General features: G+C 39.2%; 1 protein-coding gene across 1 annotated transcript in view; it reads left to right on the top strand.

The window, feature by feature from the left end:
* The window catches only part of LOC124711881 (histone-lysine N-methyltransferase SETDB1-A-like), a 228,766-nt gene that overhangs the window by 87,522 nt on the left and 113,454 nt on the right, over nucleotides 1-27,790 (top strand). Inside the window, exons 9-11 of the mRNA XM_047242122.1 lie at nucleotides 4,447-4,510; nucleotides 7,270-7,391; nucleotides 18,608-18,756. Coding sequence (XP_047098078.1) covers nucleotides 4,447-4,510; nucleotides 7,270-7,391; nucleotides 18,608-18,756 — 335 coding nt within the window. The remainder of the gene's footprint in view (nucleotides 1-4,446; nucleotides 4,511-7,269; nucleotides 7,392-18,607; nucleotides 18,757-27,790) is intronic.

The following is a 27,790-nucleotide window of genomic DNA, read 5'->3' as shown; positions in this document are numbered from 1 at the left end:
TCCCTGTCCCTGTCCCTGTCCCTGTCCCTTAAACTTGCCTTTTTGGCATTTTTGGTCTCCTTTTGGAGTTTCTTTTCAATTTTGTCTCCGTAGTGTGGATCAGGTGGGGAAGAACACCTTACTTAGCATCTTTTACATGTGGTCTTACTTCCTCTCCCATCTTTTCATTGACACCATTGTCCTTTAGCTCTATCTAGCCAGTACAGTAGCCAGTCCATGTGGTGCCATCGTAGGCACCCTTTTGGTTGTGCCCTCTGACAACGCAGGGATCACACTTCTGATACATGAACTGCTAACTTTCCATGCATAGGAGTGATTGCTGTCTACAGCTACCATCACAGACTGACCTTGCTGTGGCTGTGTGACATCCTCAGGGAGAGCCCCTGATTGGAGTGGGTGGTATCAGGGCAACTCCTTTGTGTATGAAACACATTAAGCTCCAAAAAACAGACTATTCTTCTATGGATGTCTCTTAAGTTAGGAATGGATCTTTTAATGATGCTTTTTATGATGCTGTGGTCTTTTCTTCCCTGGCTACTCCCTGGGAGGAGGACCAGGCTCGATGGCTTGGGATGAAACCTTTTCCCCCTACCTGGTCTGCACCAGGACTGGCGGGGATGCTTTCACCACCACCAACTGATTATTTTTCATGGAAATTATGAAGGACAAGTTTGGCAAAGTAGACCCGTGGAGTTAAGATGCAGTCAGGTCCGCTGTTGATCAAAATTTATTCTGCCACCCAAAATACGGCCCTTCCTGTCTTTGACCACTTTGGCAACAATGTGGCATCTATTACTCCATACCAACCTCTGATGACTTGATGGGTGGTGACCCAGCAGCGTGACCAGCATTGGCCTGTTCACCTCCCATTTGGAACCCCGTTCCCTGCTTATCCAGTAGAATTGTAATGGATACTACCACCATCTTCCAAGGTTGCAATTCCTTATTTCCTTTTACTCCACAATTTGTATTGTTCTCCAGGAATCTCATTTTACTTATTCAACTTGGACCCTGCTGCCACAGTTTGGACTCTCTGTCTCCCTCCTGACAGGCTATCTATGCCCACAGCCCTAACTGCCCTCATTCAGCAACTCTTCCCTCCTGCTTGCTCCTCCGTGGGGATTTTCATGCCCATCCCCTCTTTTGCGTCAATGCTTCTTCAGCTATTCAGGTCCTCCTCAGAGACCAGTTTCTTGTGGGCCATGACCTGTACCTTCTTAGTGATGGTGCCCGTACCTATTTTAGTGCTACTTGTGGCAGTTTCTTCGCCATTCATCTTTCGCTCTCTTCCCCTCACCTTCCACTTCATTACAATGGTTGCTGCACGATGACCTCTGTGATAGTGGCTACTATCATTTAATTCTCTCATTCTGTTCCCACTTCCTGATGGCCAGGTTACCTTTCTGGGCTTTCCATTGTGCTGATTGGCATCACGCTGTGTTGCCCACTCTTTATCAGGTTGTATTGATGAAGTTGTCTGTGACATATCCGATATGATTATTCACACTGCTTGCATTGCTGTCCCAAACTCGATGTACCGCTTAAACTGCCAGTCATAGTGATCACCGTCTCTGATTGCCATCAAGCCTTACAATGCATTAGCAGCATCTGTCCTCTGCCGGTCTTATTACCTTTAAATGCCTTTTCACCAAAGCCTGTTATTTAATCAAGCAGAGAAAGTGAGTGTGTTGTGAATGTTTTGCCTCCTCCTTAGATTTTTCTGTCCCTTCGCCACAGTTGTGGACTATGCTCTGCACCCTCCAAGGTGGCCAACAGCCATCTTCCATCCATCCTGGACATTGCCCTCCCAGATAGCCTTTGTATGAACCTTTTACTGAATGGGAGCTGCTTCTGATCATCTCCTCTTTCCCTGTGATTCAGCCCTGGCTTTGATTCCATCCATAAAAACCAATTGCTTCAACACCTCAATCCACCACAACAACAATATCTCCATTAGGTATTTAAACATTTTTGGCTCCGAGGTGTTTTCCCCTCTCAGTGGAGAGACAGTATTGTGGTTCCTTTCTTGAAGCCCAGTAAGGATCCATCATACTTGATGTTTACCACCCAGTCTGTCTGACTAATGTCCCCTGCAAGTTATTTGACCAGATGGTGGCTCGTCAGCTTGGGTCCCAAATGATGGGACCTTTAGTCTCCTTAGCATTGTGGTTTTTGGAGGGATGGCCTCTGATCAATCATCTGCTGTGGTTGGAAACAGCGCTTTGGCAGGCCTTGTCACAGTAACGCCATCTTGTCACAGTTTTCTTTGCTCTTCATAAGGTCTATGACACGGCATGCTACCATTACATCTTACTATACTCCATAAGTTGTGTCTTTTTATTTGTCAGTTCCTGTCCCACCAGTTGTTCTGAGTTTAGGTTTGCACCATTCTCAGCTCTCAATGGACGCAGGAGAATGGCATTCCACAGGTTCTGTATTAAGTGTCCTTTTACTCATCACTGTTAATGGACTTGTGGCTTCCCCTGCATATGTGTGTGATTTCTGTATGTGGGCTACTTCCCACTCAGTAGCCTCTGCGAAGCAGCAGTTACAGGATGGCAGTGGGCTCGCTTCTGCATGGTCTCTCTCACACAGTTTTCAATTCTGCTCCTGTAAATCACCAGCAGTGCATTTCTGTCTCTGTACTAAGGTCCATCCTGATCCAGATCTCTACCTTGATGCCCAAGACCAGACCATAGTCCCCCATTTCTGTATCTCGAGTCTTATTTTTGACAACAAGCTTTGCCTTCCAAAGATTGGGTGTCTGCCTAAACCCAGTGTCCTCAGCTTCCTTGCTTACACCTCTTGAGGTGTGAATCATTCAACTCTTTTCTGCCTTTATTGGGCCTTACGACCGTCCCATTTGGACTATGGTTATCAAGTTTAAGACTCAGCTGTCCTTTACACACTGCTTCTTTTGGACTCGGTCCATCATCGTGGTTTCTGTTTGGCTATCAGTGTCTCTCGCACTAGCCCTGTCGATAGTATTCCGGTTGATATTGCGATCCCTCCTTGTGGTTTGGCTATCCCAGCTCCTGGTTATTTGTGTCTTTGATATCTGGTCTTCCCATGCTCACCCCTTGTGCGTGGATTTGTGGCATCATGTCAGATCCCTTTTCGCTAAGTTTTGGGCCAATTCTTTGCCGCCCCCCCTCCCCCCCACTCTCTCCCACACTCCCTGACCTGCCCATCTAATAAACTTATGTGATTAAGGGGACTCCTGTTACATGACGCTCCTCCCTCTGCTTCTCCAAATGGGAATCTACAATCATTTGCTACTTTATTTTCGAAGATTCAGGTTGACCCACGTTGTTTCTTTTTAAATACACTATAATGAGCCAACCCCCTATGTAGTTGCGGGGACTCCCTCACAATGATCCACATGTCGCTGGACAGGTTTGGCCCTTCGCACTAAATGTGCTCTCCCACTTTCTTGGTCCTGAGTGTTAATGGATGGCGCTTGCATCTTGGTCCCGAGTGTTAATGGCTAACACTTGCATGGTTACATTCGTCCTCAGTTTTCTATGCGAAAGTGGTTTGTCTTCCCAGTTTAAGCACCTGAATTTCTTTCTGGAGGCGGAGTCCCTCAGTTAGCATTGACATTGCTTTGAGAGGCCTTTGGTCTTGCCTCCATGTCCCATGTGTTTTGTCTAGTCTTTTGTGCTATCCCTGTTTGTTCTGACATTTTCCCCTAGTGTTGTCCCCATTGTGTCATGATCATGGTATGATGTTGGGATTGGGATGGATTATGTAGTGCGTCTGGGGTGGCCCCCTCTTCTCGTCCCTTTTCCCCTCCTTTTCTTTACTTTTCCTACCATCCTGACATTCCTTCTGCTGCCCTGATGTTCCTTCTGCTTCTTTGTTTGCTTGTTTTTCTTTCCCATGGGCTGGACTGTGTTGTTGGTGTTGTTCTTCCCTTAACTTCTGCCAGATTGGATTGTGGGACATATGACCACTGTTCGGCCCCCCCCCCCCCCCCCTCCACCACCAACACACACCAGTCCACCAACCAACTGAATGTGGGTGGGAGAAAACACCAGACTTTGCAAAAAAAACACCAAATTCGGCAAAAAATTACACTTACTTTCGCAAAAAAATACACTGAATCAAAAAAAAAAAAAAAAAAAAAAAAAAAAAAAAAAAAAAAAAAAAAAAAAAAAAAAAAAAAAAAAAAAAAAAAGGAACAAATTTGACAAAAATAATGACGACTCTTGGAAATAATAAAACTGAATTTGGCAAAAATAAATTGAATTTGACACAAAACCACACCATATTTGGTAAAAACAGTGAATTTGGCAAAGAATTACAGTTGAATAAACCAAAAAAAAAAAAGAATCTGGAAAAAGATAATACTGACTTTGTCCACAAAATAAAATGATCTTTTCCTGTCCCTAGCCATGTGTTATTTAATATCTTTTGTTCATTTTCTGTATTGTTTCTTTTTAGAGAGGTGATCCATATATTCAGTACACTCTGAAAGAGGAAGAAGAATTGGACAAAGAGATAAAAGGTATGCTAAAACGTTTTCATACACATGAAAGTAAGAAAAAGTTGTTGTTGTACTAGCTTCTTTAATATTACTCAGTTACATTTATATTATTTGATGGCATATTTCTTGTTACTTAAGTTGCAAAGGAAATGCACCATATACAACAACAAAACACTGTGCTCATACACGCGTCTGCCAACAGCAAAATGTGTCAAAGGCTTCAGGACGACTGTGATGTATCTTAAGTGTAACACACACAAAATAGATCAACATTATGTGTGAAAGCTTAGCTTCTCTTGCAGCTTATTAATCTTAGAGACCAATATTATATGTAAAAGCTTTTATTTTCTTGTAGCAATACTATGTATATTAATTTAAACCATTTCCTTTTCCTATTTGTGTGTTCACGCTACTTAACAGTGATGTTTCTATTGGCTGACTACATCACGTGTCCTATGCTCTGAATATCCCCTGTCATCGGCTGGTGAGATCACTTGACATGAGCTACAACTGGCTTACAAAAGCGCATCGCAGTCTTGATTTCAATCCTTCAGAAAGTAACATGCAGTGTTTGGTGGAATTCGAATTTATACTTTCGTAATACGAAAAATGCAGTGTACATGTTGCTGCACATCAGACATATTTCCAAAACGTGTTTTTTCCCCCCGGGTTTTGTTTTCTAAAGTGCCGGTAAATTCCACGCTGGTGTATAAAACCACAACCATTGAAAGGATTGATAAGTTTTACGGTTTCGAGAAAAAGTATACTGTTACTTAACATGGAAAAAATGTGTTTTCGTCCAGGTGAAATGGTATTATTAACTGGGAAATCCAGGAAAAATCCAGGAATTTTTTTTCCTCGGCCCCGTGTACACCCTGAACCCTGCAGCTCATGTTCGTCCCATCAGTGCATTGCTGCTGCCAGTTGACTCCATTGTTGCCAGATAGAGATAGGTTTCCCACGGCATTGAATATATGGCCATTTGTAAGACTGGCAGAAATTTTAAATCAAACACTGGACAATTTATATTAATTTTGAATATAAAGTGCATCCAAATTTTAGAGGCAATTTTTCAAGGAAAAAAGTGTGTCTTTTAGTCCGTAAAATACAGTAATTCAGTAGAGTGAGTGTTCATCTGACCAGAGTGTCCAATTCAGTGTAGTGAGTGTCCATCAGAGACAAGGTATCATCAGGAGTACCCCAGGGAGGTGCTCTTATTCTCTATATCCATAAATGATCTGAGGGTTAGGGTGAGCAGCAGTCTGCAGCTGTTTGCTGATGAGGCTGTTGGGTACGGGAAGGTGTCATCATTGAGTGACTGCGGGTGGATACAAAATGACTTAGACAAAATTTCTAGTTGGCATGATGAATGGCAGCTAGCTCTAAACACAGAAAAATGTAAGTTAATGCAGATGAGTAGGAAAAACAATCCCATAATGTTTGAATAGAGCATTAGTTGTGTGTTGCTTGACACAGTTATGACAATCAAATATGTAGACAAAACAGTATGAAAAGACGCTAGTACATAAGAATTGTAGGGAGCTGATTGGTCAACTTCAGTATATTGGTGGACCTTTAGGAAAATGTGTTTGGTCTGTAAAAAAAACGCATATAGGACACTAGTGTGACCCATTCTTGTGCACTGCTCAAGTGCTTGGGATATTCCCCTGTTCTTGTGCACTGCTCAAGTGTTTGGGATATCACCTAAGTCGAATTGAAGGAAGACATCAAAGAAATTCAGAAGTGGGTTACTAGATTTTTTACTTATAGGGCCAATCAAAATGCAAGTATTATGGAGATACTTCAGGAACTGTTATTATGGAGATACTTCAGGAACTGTTATTATGGAGATACTTCAGGAACTGTTATTATGGAGATACTTCAGGAACTGTAATGGGGGCCCCTGGAGGGAAGGTGACATTCTTTTTGAGGAACACTATAAAGAAAATTTAGAAAAACAGAATTTGAAGCTGACTGTAGAATGATTCTACTGCTGCCAACATACATTTCGCACAAGGACCATGAAGATAAGAGGAATTAAGGCTCTCATGGAAGCATATAGATGATTGTTTTCCCAAGCTGTGTTTATGAGTGGATTGAGAAAGGAAATGACTAGTAGAGGTACAAGGTAACCACCACCACACACCATAAGGTGGCTTGCGGAGTATGGACAGGATTATTGCCTATGCTTTCACCTATCACCAAATCATCCAGGCCCCTGTAATAATTGGGAGACCCCCTTAAGTTTGGAAGGAATGTACCTGTTCCATGAATTGTTTCATGTGGTAACCACCCTCCTTAGCTGTGGTGCTTTGAAGTGGTGAACATCAGGACTAGTTACACTATATGCAATGTTGGCAATATTTCTTTATTTCTCTTATTTTTAATCAACAGAAAACTAAAGACTTAGGACATGTGATACTTGTGTACAGTCTTCCTTTGCCTGGTCTTCTTCCAGTCAAACTGTAAGCATAGTTGTAAAGTATCAGAAATGCTGTTGGTTGGAGAGTATCGTATCTTTTTCTGCTTTCAGAGATATTCTACCTTCCCATATCATTATTGGTGCGGAACAGCCCAGTTCAAAAGCTGACTGTTCTTTCTCTTGTTTGCAAGTGTAGTTTTGCCAACTCTGCCAACTTGCAGGACAGGGAATCAGATTGGGAGATGACGGATAGAGATACAGATAACTCACACAATATGACATTTGAGGAAATTAAATTTGAACATTTAATAACTGCATTTTCTTTTGAATATGATCTATTTCTTAAAATTATGTGCAGATGATCGTGAAGCAGTCACAGAGGACTTTGAGCCTACCCATCGTTCCACAGCTCGTAAGAGCACTTCTCAGATAACAGCCCAGTATCCACGTTTATCATCTTCAGTAAAAGCTCCAAAAAGGGTAAGTCTGGCATCTTTTCTAACACAAGTACAATAAAATATACTCCAGCTGTAGTACTGTAATTAAATTACAGTGGTGTAAATTTATTTATTTATTTTTTTACTATTGTATTGCTGTAAATTCCAAAAGTGAAGTAAATGGTTAGGAAGCACTTACAAATTGTGTGGTTTTGGATGACTTTGCTATTTAATCCTTTACTTTTAGCTTGGTTGAACTCTTCCCATTTGTAAGTTTATGGAACAGAGAGGTATCTTTTTCTACGCATACTTGCTGCCCTCTGCAAAAGTAACATTTTTTGTCTTTCTCCATTTTCAGTGTATTATAAGTATTGTTAATGTAAAATAAAACTGTTCCAGAAAATATTTACAACAATTTGCCCCATATAAGATTCTCTCCAAAACGATACAGAACAGAATAGAAGGTCATCTTGACCAACTGATTGGGGAATATCAACCTGATTTCTGAAAGGGCCATTCGTGCCCAGAACAGATCTTTAATCTGAGGAAAAACATCAGGTGCAAAAAAACTGGAGGAAATAACTACATGGTTGTGTTTGTTGATTTTCAGAAGGCATATGACTCCATTGACCGACAGGCATTACTGCATATTTTGGAAGGGCTTGGGGTAGATGATACATCAAGAAAGCTGATCAGACAAACTCTCACTAACACAGTGTCAAAAGTAAAATTTGTGGGTGAGATATCAACCCTTTACAATCAGAACAGGCATAAGACAAGGAGATGGACTATCCCCACACCTTTTTAACTACATCTTGGAAAAGGTCATTCGAGAGTGGAGAAAGTTGTTAGCCCAAGAAGAAACAAATGAAGAGCGGTTCAGACTTGGTCCTAAGAACAAATGGGTGTACATTGAATGCTTGGCCTTTGCGGATGATCTGGCCATTTTTGATAATAACATAGTCAGCAGCCAACAAGATCAATAGGCTGTCAGAAATTGCTGAAAAAGTCCGACTCCAGATCTCTATTCAAAAGACAAAATATATGACGAACATCTGTGATGGACATGAATGGCTGATCACCAATCTTGGAAATATCAGACGAGTTAAGAATTTCAGGTATCTCGGTGAAGTCATCAGGGAGAATGGATTAGAAGAAGCAGCAATTAATGCCAGGATGAGGAAGTTAGACCAAGCATACCAACTGACAAAGAATACCTGTAACAAAAAGTCTATGCGTATAGGGGCCAAGTTCCGACATTATTATATAGTTGTCAAACCTGAGGGCTTATATGCGTCCGAAACTTTGATCATGAATAGACTCTAGGTCAAGCTGAGTGGCTGGAAAGGCAAGAGCGTAGGATATTAAGGAAAATCCTAGGTAATAGATAGGTTGATGGACAATGGCGAATGAGAGCAAATGAGGACTTGTACAGTGAGACAGAACCTGTCACAGCATCCATTAAGAAGAGACGATTGTTATTTTACGTCATCTCATGAGGATTGGCTGTGACCGACTAACTAAAAGAATATGGAGTTTCAGCCAATCTAAGAAAACAAGGTCAAGATGGTTTGAAGAATGTGAAAAAGAGCTTTGGCAGATTGCTATCTCAGAAAGAGAAATTCCTGACAGGAATAAATTTAGAAGATTGGTGAACATGTACCAAGGTTTTAAAATGGCATCAATGTCCAAAAGACAGAGAGGACCATTATCCGAAGAGCATAAACAGGCACTTCCTGCTGGGCTCATAAGATACTGGCAGGAAGTCAAAGCTGGAACAAGAACAAGACCTAGACACTAAAAATTAATTTGGTTGTTACCACACATTCCATAGAGGCTCAACTTGTTAATAATAAATTACAACAAGATTGCTGTGCAATTCATCCCTGGTAATGAACAACACAGAAGATGCTGGAAATGGCCATGATTTTATCACTAACAAGGCAACATTCCCAAGTATAAATAAACTATCTTGGTGAAACTTGGCAGGTTTGTAGAGGGACCAGAGTAAAGTCATACATATTATTTTGTTTGTGCCCAGTTCCACTTTTAAGGATTACAACATGCCTCAAAAGATAATTTGACATATTATGTTTTATAAAAATTGATATTCAATTAACGTTCTAGATTACTCTGTAATCAACTTTTGTAGTAATTTGAAATTTTATGGTATACCCCACCACCACTAATTAATTTTGAAAATGAAGACGTTTGACAACATAAATTAAAGAAGTTTTCAAGGCACATACATCCACGTGTAGTAAAGGTGGTTTCTGAAATACCATTCATGGGGAAAAAGAAGAGCTGTACACAGTGTGCTGTCAAAGAATTTTCAGCATACCCAATTAAAATATCTAAATATTGATTATTATTATAATTATTTATTTTACTTATATTTGTTTTCTGTTTTAAATTGTTATTTTCCATTTTATTTATGTATTTATTTTTCCCTCCTTCATATGTAGGGTTCGTTAATTGAAAGTAATATGTGACTTATTATTATGCAAAATTATTGCAGAATTTGATAATGTGTAAAAAAAAAAAAAGCTTAAAACATGACGTGTTTTTTTACACCATGCACGTAACGTGAGTGTAAATTCTTCGCATAGTATACATGATGGAGAACACAATATAATACAAAATTCAGCAGGATTTCAGAATATCGTCGGTGATACTGTACATATTGTGATTTGTATCATACTTATTTCAGTACATTGGTAAGCCTTGGCAAAGAGAACTGATTATGTACTAGTGACTGCAGCTTGATTATATTGTATTTAAAGTGGAGACTGACATCATAAACATTTATCAGAACTAAATCTGAAATTGTTCTCACAAACAATGGAAAGGACAGTTTGGAATATTAACAATTATGGAAAGGATAGATTGCTACTCATCGTAAAGATGAAACATTGAGTTGCAGATAGACACAACAAAAAGACTGTTACACATTGAGTTTTCAGCCAAAGCCTTCATCAGAAAAGAAAAAAAAAAAAAGACACACACACACACACATGCATTCACACAAGCAAGCACACGTCATGCACAAATGACCGCTGTCTCTGGCTGCTCAGGCCAGACTGAATCTGAAATGTGTCAAACAGGAGCAACGATCGGTTGTGGAGTAGGGAAGGGGAGGTATAGGAGGGTACGGGTGGGGAAGAGGAAACAGTGCTGCCTGACGGAACGTGCAGGGACTAGAGGTGGCAGTCGAGGCTACCTTATGCAGTGTCAGAAGGCCATGGGGGAGGAAAGGAAGAGAAAAGAAGTGAATGGGAGGGAAAGAAGAAGAAAAAGGGAAAATACAGGTGGGTGCATTGGCTGAGAGCAGTGCACTATGAAGGTGAATGGACCTCAATTGGGAGATAATAGGATGGAGGGGGTGGAAACTGTTGGGTGTAGGATGTTGGTATAGTAGGTTAACATAGGTTGAAGCCGGGGTAATTTCGGGAGCAGAGAATGTTTTGCAAGGATAACTCCCATCTGCATGTTGTGCAACAGGGTGGTCCACTTTGCTCTTGGCCACAGTTTCTCAGTTGCCATTTATACTGGTGGATAACTGGTTGGTAATCATACCAAAATGAGATTCACTCCAAATCCCAACCCCTTGCCACAGGGATGATATTCTCGGAAAAGACCCACGTGCAAGACCTGCCCAATCCACTCACCCAGCAAACCCTATTTCAGTCCTGTCACAGACTTATCATATTGCATGAGATTCTGAGCCATCTGTGAAAGCAGCCTTGTGTTGTACCAGTTCTGCTGCAACCATTGCTCAGCTTTTTATGTTGGTATGACAACCAACCAGCTGTCCACTAGGATGAATAGCCACTGGCAAACTGTGACCAAGAGCAAAGAGGACACCCCTGTAGCACAGCATGTACCGAACATAACATGTTTGAGTTCGGTGCCTGTTTCACAAGCCGAGCCATCTGTATCCTATCCTCCACCACCAGCTTTTCTGAACTGAGCAGATGAGAGTTATCCTTACAATACATTCTCTGCTCCCAAAACCAACCCTGGCTCAACCTACAATAACCTGCTGTCCTCACACACTCCATCCCCTTGGTTTCTGCACCCTCTGTCCTATCACCTCACCCCAACTCACTCCCATAAACCCTGGTGTGCTTTGCTCTTTGCCAATGGTGCACCCATAATATTTTCCCCTTTTCTGCTTATCTCCTTTCCACTCCCTTCTTCCCACGCCCCACATTCCCGCACCCCACTCCCACAGTCTCCCAACACTGTGCCAGGTAGCCTTGTTTGCCACCTCTAGTCCCCTGTACATTCCACAAGACAGCACTGTTTCCTCTTGCCGCACCCGTACCCTGCTATCCCTCCCCCTTCCCTGCTCCACTATTGATTATTACTACTGTTCAATGCACTTTAGTTTCAGTGTGGCCCGAGGAGCAGCCAGAGGTAGCAGTCGTGTGTGAAGTGTGGATGCATGTGTGTTTGCTTGTGTGAAAGCATATGTGTCTTTTTCTTTTCTGATGAAGGCTTTGTCCGAAATCTTAATGTGTAACAGTCTTTTTGTTGTGTTTGTCTGCAACTCAGTGTGTCATTTTTACAGTGAGTAGCAGTCTATCTTTTCGTAATTATTGATCTTCCCACAAAGTTCTTCCAGCATCAAAGGTCACCTGAGTTCTGTGGTTGTAACTGTGCCCTTGAGCATTTTGAGATGATCAGATGGATAAGTTTCTTGTCCTCAGGTGCAATGCTCAAAACAGTTTTTACACACTGACCACCTGTCTCTTTATAGTTTTAAAAGAAAATAATGATGACTTTGGACTGAGAATTCGAAAATCTCTTTTTAAAGTTCCCAAATGACCTTGTGACATTATCAAAATCTGGTAAACTAACATTTGCCCTTGTGAGGAGATCTTTGAGAGAAGTTTTATTTCCCAGAGTGGGAGAAAAATCTGTATTACTGTTATGTTCTTGAGGTGGTCAATGTGAAATAACCATTTTGAGCATTGTACCTGAGGAGAAGGAACTTGTTCACTTGGCTCGACAGGACAGGTACAGCAATTGGACATATGTGGCATTCAATGTTTTGCTTACAAACCTACTGAAATATACCTGATACAAATCAGGATATTTAGAATCACCCATGACAGTTTGAAATCCTGCAGAATTTTGTTTTATATTATGTTCTCTGTCATGTATGTTATCTGAAGAAATTTCATTCATTTTATGTGCATGCTGTAAAAAATATGTTTTAAGCATTTTTTACAGATTATTATTATTGTAATGATTTTATATCATAATAGTGAGTTACTTATTATTTTCAGTGAATGAAAAACAAATATGTGAATCACAAAAAGTAAAATAAATAATTAGAATAATAATAAATGTTTAGATTTTGATTAGGTATGTTGAAAATATTCTGACAACACATCGTGTACAGCTTATTTTCCAAAAATGGTATTTCAGAAATTAGCTTTAGTATACATGGATGTATTAGGTCGAGAGCTTCTTTCATTTATGTTGTAACAGAAGTTTCCATTTTTCAAAATTAGTTAGTGGTGGTGAAGTTTTTTGCAAAATTCCAAATTATTACAAAAGTTGATTAAGAGTTATCAAAAATGTTATGTACCCACTTTTATATGAGAAACATTTTTATATGTCATCATGTCGAAGATATTCCCTCTAAACGTAATATGCCAAATTACCATTTGGAGTGTGTTTCCCCACTTTTAAGTGAAATTGGACACAAACAAAAAAATACATATTGCATTATTTTGCCCCTCTACACACTAGCCAAGTTTCATCAAGATGTAATGAAAACTACACAGGTTACTTATTTTTTATGCTTAGCACAATGTGTTTTGAGAACTTATTGTCATTTTCGAGTGCATTTGTGTACATGAGTGTGTTTGGTGATGTTTGCATGAGTGTTTCTGCCCCTCTTGTGTCTTTTTTAAGTTACACTGGAAGTGGAAAATCACACAAAATAAATGTTTGAGTGTTTATAAATGCTAATGTTAGAGACAGTATTTTTGTTTTTCTAGTTTCAGGTATTGTGCCTCCTCCATTATACAGAATATCACATACACACAGCTTTTTGTTTACAAAGTATGTCTTCACAAAGAGTTTATATACAGTCACAGTTGTTACATTCTTTTTGGATTATATTATCTATGTGTATAAGGTTGTAAATTATGAAATGTATTTTTGCCGCTGTTGACTACTAAATTATTGATTACTTTCTTCCTAATGAGGAAATGTACATATTTATGAAAGTTGTTACAGTTGTCATATGCAGGAGAAACATTTGAAGAAATGGGTAACAGAAGAACTTGAATTTTTGTACACCACAAAAAGCAAAGAGAAAAAATTATCAATGACAAACTAGATACTGAATCAGTTAATTTTTTAAAATGTTTCTTCTGCATATGATAACTGTAACAATTTAAATAATGAAAACTGCGTGAGTTACTTATTTTTTGATTCTTAAACACTGTAACAACTCGCTGTACAAACTCTTTGAGAAGCCATAGTGTCATATCATCTTTGTAGCATGTTTTCTAAACAAACAGTGTAAATGATGATTTGCCTGTGTGTGATATTCTGTATAGTGGAGGAGACACAATACCTGTAAGCAGACAAACAAAAATACCACCTCTAACATTAGCATTTAAAAACACTCAAAGATTTATTTTGTCCAATTTTCCGATTGCAGTCTAACTTCAAAAAGATGCAAAGGAGGTAGAAAATCACACATGCAGACATATTCATGTTAACAAATGCACTTGAAAATGAGAATAAATCCTCGAAACACGTTGCGCTAAAGGTGTCGCGGAGGAGGGGGGGTAAGAGAGAGAATAAGTAACTTGTGCTGTTTTCATTACTTAAATCATGAACGATACAGTTTCAGGCTTTTCTGAAACATCTAATATGATGAAAGAAATTAAGTTTCATCAAGATAGTTTATTTACACTTGGAAATGTTCCCTTACAAGTCTTGTATTGCAGATGTTTTTGCTATAACACTTGAGGTCTTAAACTCTTGTACTAACACATTTTCTGTGAATTGTTTGATAATGAATACATGCTGTTTATTGTTGAGCACCATTTTGTATTACATTCAGCTTTCCATTAAATGTGTCAGCTCGTTTCTCTCACTGAAATGTAATGACTCTGTGAGGAACTTGGGTCAGAGCCTCTGGGAGATACACATGTGCAGACATGTGACAGCAACTGATGGGTCCAACAAAGTCACAGTTCCCAGCATTTCCTATGATCGGCAGTTTTGTTCATAAAAAACTATCACTATCGTCCTACAGGCCTAAGTTGTGTTTTGTACAAAACTTTTACAAGCATATTATTAAATTATGTCAGCCCCATCCTTGATGCAGCTCAAACTATTTGATCAGGCTGGAACCATAGTAGCTTCAGCACTGTATTTAATATTTTTGTTCTCTGGGACTTAATAAGCAGAGGAAACTAGTGCAAAGTATCTCTGTGTGTAGATTTTGAGAAGGCCTTGATTCAATTAGCCAGCCTGCTGCTGTGCAAGTCATATTTGAGCAAGGGTTGGAGATGGCTTATGTTAAAATCCTGCACCATATATACAAAACTTCAACAACATTTGTTAGTGTCTGGGAACTAACTCAAAAGTTTCCAGTTCACAGAGGAGCAAAACATGGTGCTCCTTTCTCTGCCAAGGTGTTCTCTGCTGTTCTGAAAATAACATTGACTGAATTAAACTGAGAATAAAAGGGAATTAGAATCAATGTGAATTGTCTTAACAACCTGAGATTTGCAGGTGACCTCTTGCAATCGCAAGTATTACCTGCCAGGCAGCACTATTGGAGCATATTCATGCCTTTGTTTCACATGCATGAACCATTTGCCCACACCTACCTGTAGATGCTTTGCCAAGAGACACAGCATCTGGCCTCCTGTGCTCAGGCACTTGAGCTGGAACAGCCTGGTGTAGGGTGTAAGGTTTTGAGGAGGGGAGTCATTGATTCCTCATTACAGTTCTGACAGAATTGGAATATTCAACACAGTATGGTTGAAGGAAGGAATGAAACACGTATGGTCCTTCTCCTCCACATAGTGCAACCAATCTGCAGATGCAGCCACAATCTGTGACTTTAGTAATTAAAGCAACTTGTATGAATTTTCCTATATTCCTAATAATCACAGCTATTTAATGGGATAAGTAAAAAATCTTCCCTCCAAGCGACTGCAAGATACACACATAAAAGACTGTTGTAATTGGCAAGCTTTTGGTGCCAGTGGCTCCTTCTTCAGGCAGAAGTGTTGAAGGGGAAGGAAGAAGGGTGAAGGAAAAGGGCTTGAGAGGTCTAGGAAAAGGAGTAGATTTCGGGATAGTTACCCAGAACCGTGGGTCAGGGGAGACTTATTGTACAGGATGAGAAGGAAAGACTGAGTCATCCCTTATGGTAAATCTCCCCTGATCCATGGTTGTGGGTGACTTTCCTGGAATCTACCCATTTTCCTAGACATCTCCAGTTCTTTTCCTTCATCCTTCTTCCTTCCCGTTCAACACTTCTGCCTGAAGAAGGATCCACTGGCTCCAAAAGCTTGCCAATTGTGGCATTCTTTTATGTGTGTGTTCTGTTGCTGCTTGCTGAGTAGATTTTTTTAATGAATCCAATTAAATAATTATGTCAATAATTGATTGTTTTCATTATTATAATAATCACTGCTGTTTGAATTTTATTTCTGTTATATTCCATCAAAAGTTACTTCTTGTTGCTGTGGTGGTCTAGCAGGTAGAGCACTAGACTCTGGCTGTGAAGTTCCCAGGTTCAATTCTGGACAGGGGCAAGAATTTCCCTCATACAAGTCCTTCCAGAGTGGCCACAGGTCCGTTCAGCCTGCTATCGTAGAACACCGGGGGTCTTTATTGCGGGTAAAAGACAGCTGGGGCAGTGGGCCTGCAACCCTCCCCCTTCTGGTGCTGCAGGGAAGAAAGGATGCATGCTGCCTGTGCGGTCAGGTCTATAACCCTATCATGATCTTGCACCACATACTTTACTTTTACTTTTACAAATGATTTTTTAAGTGGTTATTGTTGTATAGAAGACTTTTGAGGCTTCAGTTTCTGTCTTTTATGTACTGAAAACAGCTGCATAAATTATGCTTGGCTTTGCTACATCCCATTCTAAAAGCTGGTATGACTGACTTCAACATCGTGATTGCTTTGAATGCCACCGAGCTTTACTAGAATGGTCCTTGGAGGTGCTATGCTCTTGCCTTCTCCAACTTTTGAGCTGACTTAACCAGCCCATTATAAGGGGAACTGTAGTTGAATCTGGACTACAAATTATGGTGCAGTTCAGTATCTTTCTTGTGCACAATTCATTTCCCGAGATGAAAGAAGAGATAATTGAAAGAAAAAAATCCTAGGAATTGAACCTTGAACCTTTGGCTTTGTAGTTTGACACTTAACCACAAAGTTACCTTGTTTGACATGAAATATTTTATACCAGGTGCATTTTCATATATCTTTCAGAGTTTGCACAAATGTTAAAAAATATGTGAGAGCATAGGCTCCCCCAGCCATTGTCACACTCATTAAAAATGTTCTAGTCTATTCACTGCATAAGTAAACCACGCTAATGAAGCAGCTAAAAATACACTAAAAATTTTTATGGAGATTACAAAATGTAGTGCTACTAAAGGCTGTTGTAGTCAGGAATGTGACGTTTATAACACCCAGTGCAGACAGGTGGAAAAATACTAACACCCAAACCTCCAGGTGTCAGACAGATCAGCCCCAACAGTTGTATGTTGACAGAATGTCAACCAAAACTGTGATATATTTTCTGCTATGTGCTATTGTCCAGCAGAACATGTGTAATAAGTAACACCTGACGTACAGAGTAGACAAAAAGTGTAACTCTGGGCATCTGTCGTTGGAGCTCCTGTGGGAAGCCGGTAGAGCATTAGTTTGTTGTACCAAATATCCCCCAGTTCGAGTACTGGTTACGCCAGTTTTTGTACTCTAGCACGTGTGAAACTGTTATATGGGACAACATATTCCTGACATGTAAAATGACTGTTCAGATTTTATAGCAATGTTCTATTGGCAGTCTGCTTTCGCTTCATTTATTTGAAAGCAGCAAACTTATTCAGTACATTTATAGTTTCAGAGAATGAACATAAACAATCAGAACAGAAAAATATAGAAAGAATTGCTTCACCCATGTGGAAATGTTAATAGTAATAATAATAATTATTATTACTGTTATTGTTATTTTTATTATTATTACTATTAATATTTTTGCATGTGTGATGCAATTGTTCTTCTTCTGTACAAATTGTTTATGTTTATTCTATGAAACTACAAAGGTACTCTGTAGGTTTTCCACTTTCAAATAAATGAAGTGAAAGCGCACTGCCAATATAACATTACTATAAACTCCAAACAGTCCTTTCACATTTCAGGAATATGTTGTCCCATATAACAGTTTTACATGTGCTAAAGCTGAAAAATTGGTGTAACCAGTCCTTGAACTCAGGTCTCTTGGTACGATCAACTGATGCTCTACTGACCTCTACACGGGAACTCTAGGTAACACACGCTCACAGCTATGCTTTTCCTTTGCTCCATGGGTCAAATGTTACCTATTAAATCCCATTTATGCATGTTCTCCTAGACGACAGCACATTGCACAAAATATATCAGAGTTTTGGTTGATACTCTCTTGATGTACAATGTTTGGGGCTGATCTGACTTTCTGACATCTGGAGGTTTTGGTGTAAGTGGAGACGTGTAATAGAAGTACTGTTTCCACAATTAACAATGTTAAGAAGGATTCATTCTTATTGTAAATTGTTAGCACATATCCCCAGATTTTGTACCAAAATTAACTGTACTAACTAACTGGCTGTTTAGGTTGAGTGTGTCATGTTATCCTGTAATGCTCCTGTCTTTTCTGAAGATAACCTGCTGTTTTTCGATTGTAGTGTGGTATAGCTTACCTCTCTCTCTCTCTCTCTCTCTCTCTCTCTCTCTCTCTCACACACACACACACACACACACAAACCAAATTACACCTATCTGCCTACTATTCGTGCTACTATTTGTGCTTCACTTTGGATGATATGTTTTTGCACATTGTTGACTTCAGTAAATTATGCTGGTCAATGTCATTTGTCAGTATATATTTTCGGATATAATTTTATCAGTTATGCCAGTCAGATGAACTACTTGACTCTAAGTGACATTTTAATTCATAAATATAACACTTACAAGTTTTGTTCTTTGCATTTGCAGATATTTTACCCATGCTATTCTCAGGTGACCTATAGTACACACAAGTGTAAGCCTTCATGTCTGGTGATTGGAAGTTCAGAAAAAGATTTTTCCAATTATCGAAACCTTCTAAGTCATCTGTCGGAACCCATGTTACATGGCTGGACGAGGTAAGTAATAAGTGTAGTTTCTCTACTTGTCATTCCCCTTTTCCTTGCAGTAAAGACTGTCAGCCTTTGGATTGAAGATGGTGGGTGTTTTTTTTTTTTTTTAAAAAAAAATAAAGTAATTTACATACTGTGTACGGAAGGGGAAAGGAGGAAATGAGGGAGCAGTAATTTCATGGCCATAGAGACAGGGAGTGGAGAGAGGAGGTGGGGTTGGGGAAATATGTTACATCTCAGCTATTTCTTTGCTGTGAAATCTAGCAACTCTGAAGGCAATGCAGTATTAGTAGATAGGATGTGCTAGTGGCTTGTACCATTTAATATTTTCCAATAAGTCTGCCGTGGGCTAATATTTGAGTAAAAGGCATTTCAAGACATTTGTCTGTTTCTCATTTGGTTACTGTTCTTGGATGTCTTACTGAATCACTCCCATGCAAGTTCCACAGGATGATTATTAAGTAAGAATAGCAGAAGCCATTTTGCTTATTATTTTTCTCACTTCATACAGTAGTCTTTCTCATTATAATTTTCTTATGCCACCTGTTGAATGTTAAGATATAAGCGAGTGGACAACATATCCATTATTTGTTATGTTTTTGTGACCGGATTACCTGTGTCATTATTGTTTCTTAAAAAGACAATGACTACTCAAAAAAAGTTGTTTAGTTTCTCTGCTTTAACGTATATACAGCTTTTTTTTTCAATAAATATTAATGTGTGCGATACAGCTGTTTATACCACTTCAACAATGGTTAGGGGCCAAGTCGTACTATTAAAAAAGTACTGGAAAACAGTGTTTAATGTGAGTTAGCTAATCTAAAACTTGCACATGTGGGAAAGATGAAACATTTTTCTATCAGATCAAGTATTTTTGTGAGACACCTTTTGAAAACATTAAGTGATGCAGAGCTGTGTTTGTGAATTTCATAGGAAAGAAAATGTATTCTTTCTTTAAAACAGAGAATGGACACTGGGTTGAGAAACTGCATGGAGTGAATGATGCTCTGTGGTTGTACCAAAAGAAAATGATTCTAAAACATTCTGATTTGTTCACTATAATCAAACCTGGTGAGATGGAAACAGGTGAAGATACATCAGTTGCTGATAAAAAGGCATACGTAACATCACAGTGTAAGCCACTAGCAAAAATTATATTTTTCATATGCAGGGAGCATCAAAAGCACATACAAAATTATAAGAGGCGTTCAAAAAGAAACAAGCCAGAGGCATAATTTCAGAAACCAGTATCTGTATGTAAGAAGTACTGACCCTGGCTGTTGAGAAACTTGCCCTCTGTGACACAAGGCGGTGAATGGCTGTCTTATAAAATTCCCGGAACTGTGGTGTGAACCAATTCTGCACGCACAGCTGGATGTCATCATCTGAGGTGAATCGTTTGCCCCTCAAGAGCGTTTTTAAGGAGAGCAAAAATGGCATCATCACAGGGAGAGAGGTCCGGACTGTAAGGAGGGTGGTTGAGAACCTCCCATTTGAATTTCTGCAGGAGTGCCACGACTGTGTTGGCCGTATGAGGCTTTGCATTGTCGTCGAGCAGAATGACCCAACGGGTGAGATTCCCTGGTCGTTCTGATTGGATCGCTTGGTGAAAGGTGGTCAAGGTTTGCGAGTAATGCTGGGCATTCACTGTTGTCCCTTGCTGCAGGAAGTGAGTCAGAAGGCGGCCAACTTGATCGAAAAAGAATGTCAGTATAACTTTTCTTGCACTCGTGTGGACTATGAAGTCCAACTGTATGTGCGGAACTGGTTCACATCACAACCCTCAGAATTTTATGAGACTGCCATTCACCATCTTGTGTCATAGTGTGACAAGTGTTTCAACACTATACAACCCAAAGGATAGCAAATTCTGCTCTGTGTAACTGAGATGGAATTCGCTGAAAATGAAGAATTGTGAATCTGTGGGAATTAACTTGACTGACAGAGCTGAAATTCCAGATGGAGCTGTAGTAATGCATATTCTACATAGACTTCCAAACAATTGCAGTGCAGGGGTTAGGTGCTACAGTAAAAATACATTTGCTTGCCCACCATGTTATACATCATGAATGTAAAGAAGATAAACATTCTGAAATGCCCTTGAAAACTAATACCAGTAACGAAAAGTACTTATCAATGCCACTTGTAGAACCAGGGTGTATACGACCCGGGACAACCGGGAAATCTAGGAAAAACCCGGGAACTTTTTCATTCCGGAGAAAACCGGGAATTTTCTGGAATCCCGGGAAATTTTCGTTGTTTTAGCTTTCAGTTAAATTTTTGTAATTTTGACTTTTAAGAATTGATTCTCTAGCAAAGAATGTTACTGTATCCTGCTACTGGAGAATGATACTGCAGCGATTTACAACAACAAAACACCGTGCACGCACAAGCGTTTGCAAATAGCAAAAATATGTCAAAGGCTGTAGGGCGAAGACTATGTAATTCTTCGTAACAATAAACTGCTTGCTATGAGAATGACGTCACAACTTTTAACATTAGGTTTGTTTGACCAGTTGCCAGTGGGCTGTTGCGCATGCGCAGTTCGCTCGCGGATAAGCAGTACCTTCTCCCGCTCCCCGCTACTTGAAGTTTGGCTGTTAGCCGTATCGGCAGTAGGAGCAAGCAGCCAGATGCAAACGAGAAAAATTTTTTCTCGCGCACCCTAGCTGCCAGATTCACGCATACACAGAGTTGTCTGAGTTGTAGTGGGGAGGGGGTTAATCTCCATGTGACCTGTGTTTACGTTAAGTGATTTCGCAGCTTCTCTTCATGTACAGCTCCCATGTCAAATGAAAACAAAACAGATTTCTGTGGCCGGGAGCTATCAAGTAAATTAAAATTCATTCACATAATTATGGAGGGCAAAAATATATTATTAGTTTCAGTTTTCTGATTTTATTTTATTTCCAAGTTAGTTGCAGAGCAGTGAAGTTATTTTTGCAAGTTTGCTAATGAAATTTAGCTTTATTAATCTTTCCGCTGAGGCAATCATTTTATTTGAAACGAAATGTTTCATTCTACAGTATTGGCTAGTTCCAAATGTTTACTGAATTTCAAGTACAATTTCAAGTGCACGTTATTATCTTCTGCCATGTATGACATTATGCCATAATAAAGAACCGAAAATGAGTTCGTAGAGTAATGGTACTCCAAGAAAATTTACACACTGAAAAGCTTAATATCAGATGGGACCTACTTCATAGTGAAACTGGAAAAAGCCAATTTGCACTTCAAGCCAAATTGTGCATTTTAGTATGGTTTACGAAATTCCGATGCGCTTTGGAGTATCCTCTGATGCCCTGTTTCTTTTATGGTGTAATGTAAGCTCTCTTAGGGCTTTATACACACTAACATGCGGGCTTCCTACACCACTGCAGTAGCACATGCTCAATAATGCCTGTTTTCTGGCACTCTCTGGCAACTGGTTAATCAAACCTATTTCTAAGAGTCTCCTGATAGAATTGCGAATGATGGTTACAAAAGTGTTACTTTCAAAGTAAATTTCTTTTTACGCAAGATGAATTGTGTTACGTGTGAGAAAGTGGGATGGATTTCTAAATCACAGAGCATTCGAAACTGAACAGTTTGAGGACCAGCCACTTACAAGAATTTCGAGCCGAGACATTTATGTCATAGTTTTAAATTTATTGGCACATTTGTGTGATGTGTCTTAAAGTATAACCCACACAAAAAAGATCAATATTAGATGTGAAAGCTTAGTTTCTGTTGTAGCGTGTTAATCTTAGAGACCAATATAATATGTGAAAGCTTAGCTTTTCTTGTAAACGGTACTGTGTACATTAATGTAAACCGTTAACTTTTCCTCTTGTGTGTTCGTGCGATGTAACCAGTGATCTTGCTATTGGCTGACTATAACATGTGTCCTATGCTCCGAATAGCTGCTGTCATCGGCTGGCGAGATCTCGTGGCTTGAGATACGACTGGCTTACAAAAGGACATCGCAACCTCGGTTTCAGCGCTCTGGAAACTAATGTGCTGTGTTTGGTGCAATTCGAATTTATACTTTCATAATATGAAAATATGCAGCGTATATGTTGCTGCAAGTCAAAGGTCTTTCCAAAACTTCTCTCCTTTTTTTATCAAAAGTCTCTCCAAAACTTCTCTCCCCCGTCTTTTCTTTTTTTTTTTTTTCTTCGAGAAGTTCTACGCGATTGTATAAAACGTAAACGATTCAAAGGATTCATAAGTTTTACAGTTCCGAGGGAAAATCTACAGAAAACCTGCTGTTCACTTAGCACAGAAAAAGTGTATTTCACTTGGGAAAAAGCATATTTTTTAAACGGGATATCCGGGAGAAATCCGAGAATTATCCGTGAATTTTTTTCTTTGTCCCCGTATACACCCTGAGAACAATATTACAAATGGAAAAAAAAAGCAAACTGAGAGGATACTTTCGTTTGTTACAGCTGTCGCAAGAGGGGTGACATATCTAGAAATTGCCTTGAAAAGAGATATTTAAAGGAGAGCAAAAGAAAAGAGGTACTGGCAGTGTGAGCACTTCCTGTGCCACAGTTACATTGAATAGTGACAGCTGGCTAGTGGATTATGGGACAACTCATCACGTGGTTCTGAATGAAAATTATTGTTCTGCTGTTGATAAAAATATTTTAATTGAAAAAATAACATTATTGATGGCAGACAACTGAAACCATGGGGAAAGGGACAATAAGGGTGAAGATATTTAACATTGAAGGTTTGGCTAAAGAATTTGTTGCTAAAAACACACTACGTGTACTTGAGATCAATCAAGCAATCTTATTCGTAAAGCAGCTCAGTTAAAATGATAGAAAGGTTTTTCAATACAGAAGATTGCAAGATCTACAACGAATCTGGAAAACTGTCATTACAACATAACAGAAGAGTCCTTTATATTACATAAATATACAGCCAAATAACAGAGGATTAAGAAACGTATTGAGAGATAATGAATTTAACATAAAATCACTAGACTTGTGGCATCGTTGAATGATGCAGATCAGTAAGAGTGCAATTGACAAAACAAAGAAAGAAAGAGTAAACACTTTAGAACTTGTTTGTTCATAGTGACTAGAGTTGTTCGCAGTGCTAGTTTCAGCTTGCTCAGCCCATGTTTTGCAGCCTTGCCCTTATGGGATATGGGCTGGCCCACATGGCTGATGAGCTGAAAGCAGCCGGCCAGCCCAGAGACAGCCTGCTGTGCCATGTGCTCTGTTTGATGTACTCACTGCTGTATTCCGTTGGCTGTGCTGTTGTGCATCCTGGGTTTGTTTTCAATGTCTTAAGACTTATGGGGAGAGAATCACTAATACACATTCTGTGCTGTGTTATTGCTACCATGAGTCAGTTGGTTATTAGAATAATTGTGATTGTCAACGACTCCTCCTGTGAGATTGCAGTGCCTTTAATTCTGTCAACATACGTTTGATTTCCACTGTTTGATATTAAGGCACATGATTGCAAGAATGCGTCCACAGTAAATATATTCCATAATGTTAACTAGTGTCACAAATACTCTTTATAACTATAACATGTGCGGATACTGTAACAGACTGGAAATAAATAAAAGCTGGCATTACAGGGAAACTTGCAGTTGTCTCATAGATAGAGTATTTTCTTTCATGATGTTTGCATATAAAATGAATAGATAAAATGCTGTAATCCAACACATTAGTCAGTTAAATGGATGAGCAGTGAAAGTCCAGTACTGGTATTCAGTTCTGAAGAACTCAGAATTCAGAACATTATTTTGATGTTCAGTTGATCGGATTCTTTCTCCTGAAATGGCGAATATAATTTATGTGCAGACTTTTAGAAAAGTGAAATCACTGCATTTTGAGTTGCAGATTTATTGAAATTGTATCACGGAAAATAATATGCTGACAAACCAGTTTATGAACACCAGTTTGCTGCACTATAAAATAAATCGCAATGTTTGCCGAGTGGAACTTCCTGGCTGTTACAATCTCTTTTGTTTCTAAAAACAAACAGTAAGAATAAAGCATTAGATACCATGAATTATTGTGCAAAAACAAGGACTGCGCCATTTAAGTGAAGCACTCCTGGAAATTAAACAGTTTCTGCAGAATTAACTGTATCAAATAGAAGTTACGCAGATTCAGCAGCTCATTAATGCTTTGTGGACTGATCTTTGATCTTTTCTCATTGGCAATCAACCCTGCTTGGCTAAAATTGCTTTCTGTAGGTGCACTTGTAATGGGAATTATGAGCAAAGATCGAGCTCATCTGAAGAACCTTGGGAACTTCTTCCTGTACTCCACCATGTCAGCAACTGCAGTGGTTCCTCATTTTCATATTAACCTCTTGCTGAGAGCTTGGGATTGGTGTAACTCTGATCTGTGTAGACCATGAAACACCTCCTGAGAAAGCGGTTTTTCCTGCTTAGTAACTAACTTAACTCGTATGCATCTATTGCAGACTGCAGGGCAGTGGGGCACCTCATTACAGAATGACCACACACACACACACACACACACACACACACACACGCACACACAGAGAGAGAGGGAGAGAGAGAGAGAGAGAGAGGAGAGAGAGAGAGAGAGAGAGAGAGAGAGAGAGAGAGAGAGAGAGAGAGAGAGAGAGAACAGGGGTATACACTCCGGGAAGTTTTTCATCTGGGAGAAAATTGGGGAAACCTTGGAATTTTTTAGAATTCTGAGAATTTTTCATTGTGTTACTTTTCAAATAAATTTCTGTAATTTTGACTGATAAGAACTTGTACTCTAACAAAGAATTTTACATTAGCCTGCTACTGCAGAATAATACTGCAACAGAAAAGCATAAACAAAAGAAAAATACCAAAATGAAACTTAAATTGCAAGGAAAATATACCATTTACAACAAAACACAGTGCACACACAAGCATCTGCTGACAGAAAATGTCTCAAAGGCTTTACGATGAAAACTATGCAATACTTCATAACAAAATCTGCATTTGATGAGCATGACATCAGCAGCTTCATGCACTTGTTCAGAAGTGAAGTCATGTACAAGCAACATCTTTTTCCGCTTCTGGCTATTTAAAGAGTGGCTGTTAGCTGTATCAGTAATAGCAGCAAGCAGCCACATGTTAGCCAGAAACATTTTACTAGTGTACCTGAGCTGCCAGATTCATGCATATGCAGAGCAGTCTTAGTTGTAGTGGGAGTAGGGGTAAAAGCTCCATGTGACCAGCATTTATCTTTCATGAGTTTGCTGTTTTCTCTTGTTTACAGCTATCGCGTCAAATGACAGTAAAACTGATTTCTGTGGCCGGGAGATATCAAGTGAACTAAAATACATTCAGATAATTATGGAAGACTAAAAAATGTTATTAGTTTTCTTTCTGGTTTTATTTTATTTCCACATTATTGGCAACCGAGCATTAATCGTCTTGCAATCTTTTCCACAGAGGCAGCCAATTTTTTTTCTAAATGAAGTGTTTCATTCACCACTCTTGGCTGTTCTAAACTGCATGCTGTATTTCAGGTGCATGTTTTCATCTTTTGGCATATATGGCATAATGCCACAACAAAGACCCAAACATGAGGTAGTTCAGTACTGGTATTCCAAGAAACCGGCATCCCAAAAACCACACTGAAAAGCTTAATAAAAGGTGGTGGCCTACTTCAGTGTTAATCTAGGCATACAAAGGTGCACTTTAAGCCAAATTATGTATTTTCGTATGGTTTACGAAATTCCAATGCTCTTTGAGTATTCTGATGTCCTCTTTCTTTTATGACATAATGTAAGATCTGTTAATGCTATGTATGTATGAACATAAATAAATGTTCAGTGGAAGATGATTAATTGGCCAAATGTGGTCAGGATTAAAATGTGGTCAGGATTATTGAATGTAATGTTTTGTTTCAAATATATTATTAGCTATAGCAGAATTTTACAAATCTGCATCCTGTGAAACACAGTGTCTCCCAATCACGGGATGTGTTTCACCACTTGTCTGGTACCTCATCTGGGCTTGCCATTGTTTCTTAATTTGTGTTATTTACATCTTAAATTTACAGAATGCCATTCTTTGGTAAACTGTAGACTGGCAGCAAACCATATTTTATCATTGTAACCCTGCAAAAGGCTTTATATTTACTCCTGGAGTACAATATAATCTGCCTTTAATACGGGTTCTTGACTTCACAGATAACCTTGGTAATTTTTTATAACATTTGAAAAAAGTCATGAAAAATTTATTGTCCTTAGTTCCGACCTATGCAAACAGCTGTTTATTTTTGCAAGAAATTTACATTCCTTCTTATTAGCTTTTTTCAGTGCTGTGTTGATGCTGATTGGAAATGCTAGATAAGACTATTGCATAGTATGACTATAAAGAAAAACTGTGTTAAAGTCACCACATTGCACAATATTGTGGTACTTTGAGCTGTAGAGACTAGTTTTGAAATAAATACACACATCAAAAAAAGTTTTGAATCACCCCGGTTCCCAGAACTCCTGAAGATAGATGTTGACTGCGGATATTGTATCACAGACACAGTCCCTTTGACTGTTCAGAGATGTCACTAGCCGGCCGGTGTGGCCGTGTGGTTCTAGGCGCTTCAGTCTGGAACCACGTGACTGCTACGGTCACAGGTTCGAATGTTGCCTCGGGCGTGGATGTGTGTGATGTCCTTAGGTTAGCTAGGTTTAAGTAGTTCTAAGTTCTAGGGGACTGATGGCCACAGATGGGGGTACAACATGCAATGTGTGGTTTTCATGAGCAATAAAAAGGGCGGAAATGATGTTGATCTCTATTCCAATTTTCTGTACAGGTTCCGTAACTCTCGGAACCGAGGTGATGCAAAACTTTTTTTAGTGTGTGTATTATGCCAAGAACTGCTTCCTTGTTTTGAAATCCTTATCTGGATAGGATATGATAAAACGATAACCCTGAGTACAATAGCTCCCTACAGCCCCTCTGAACAACATGTCACTGAACTGCACAGTCATGTGATGCCCAACTATGCATGAAATTCCAAACAGAAATGCAAAAAAGCGTATGAGCGGAGCAGACACTGAGCATGGGCTT

The sequence above is a fragment of the Schistocerca piceifrons genome, chromosome 8, assembly GCF_021461385.2.
Source record: "Schistocerca piceifrons isolate TAMUIC-IGC-003096 chromosome 8, iqSchPice1.1, whole genome shotgun sequence".
Classification (NCBI taxonomy): Eukaryota; Metazoa; Arthropoda; class Insecta; order Orthoptera; family Acrididae; genus Schistocerca; species Schistocerca piceifrons.
This window is presented reverse-complemented; position numbering and strand designations above follow the sequence as displayed.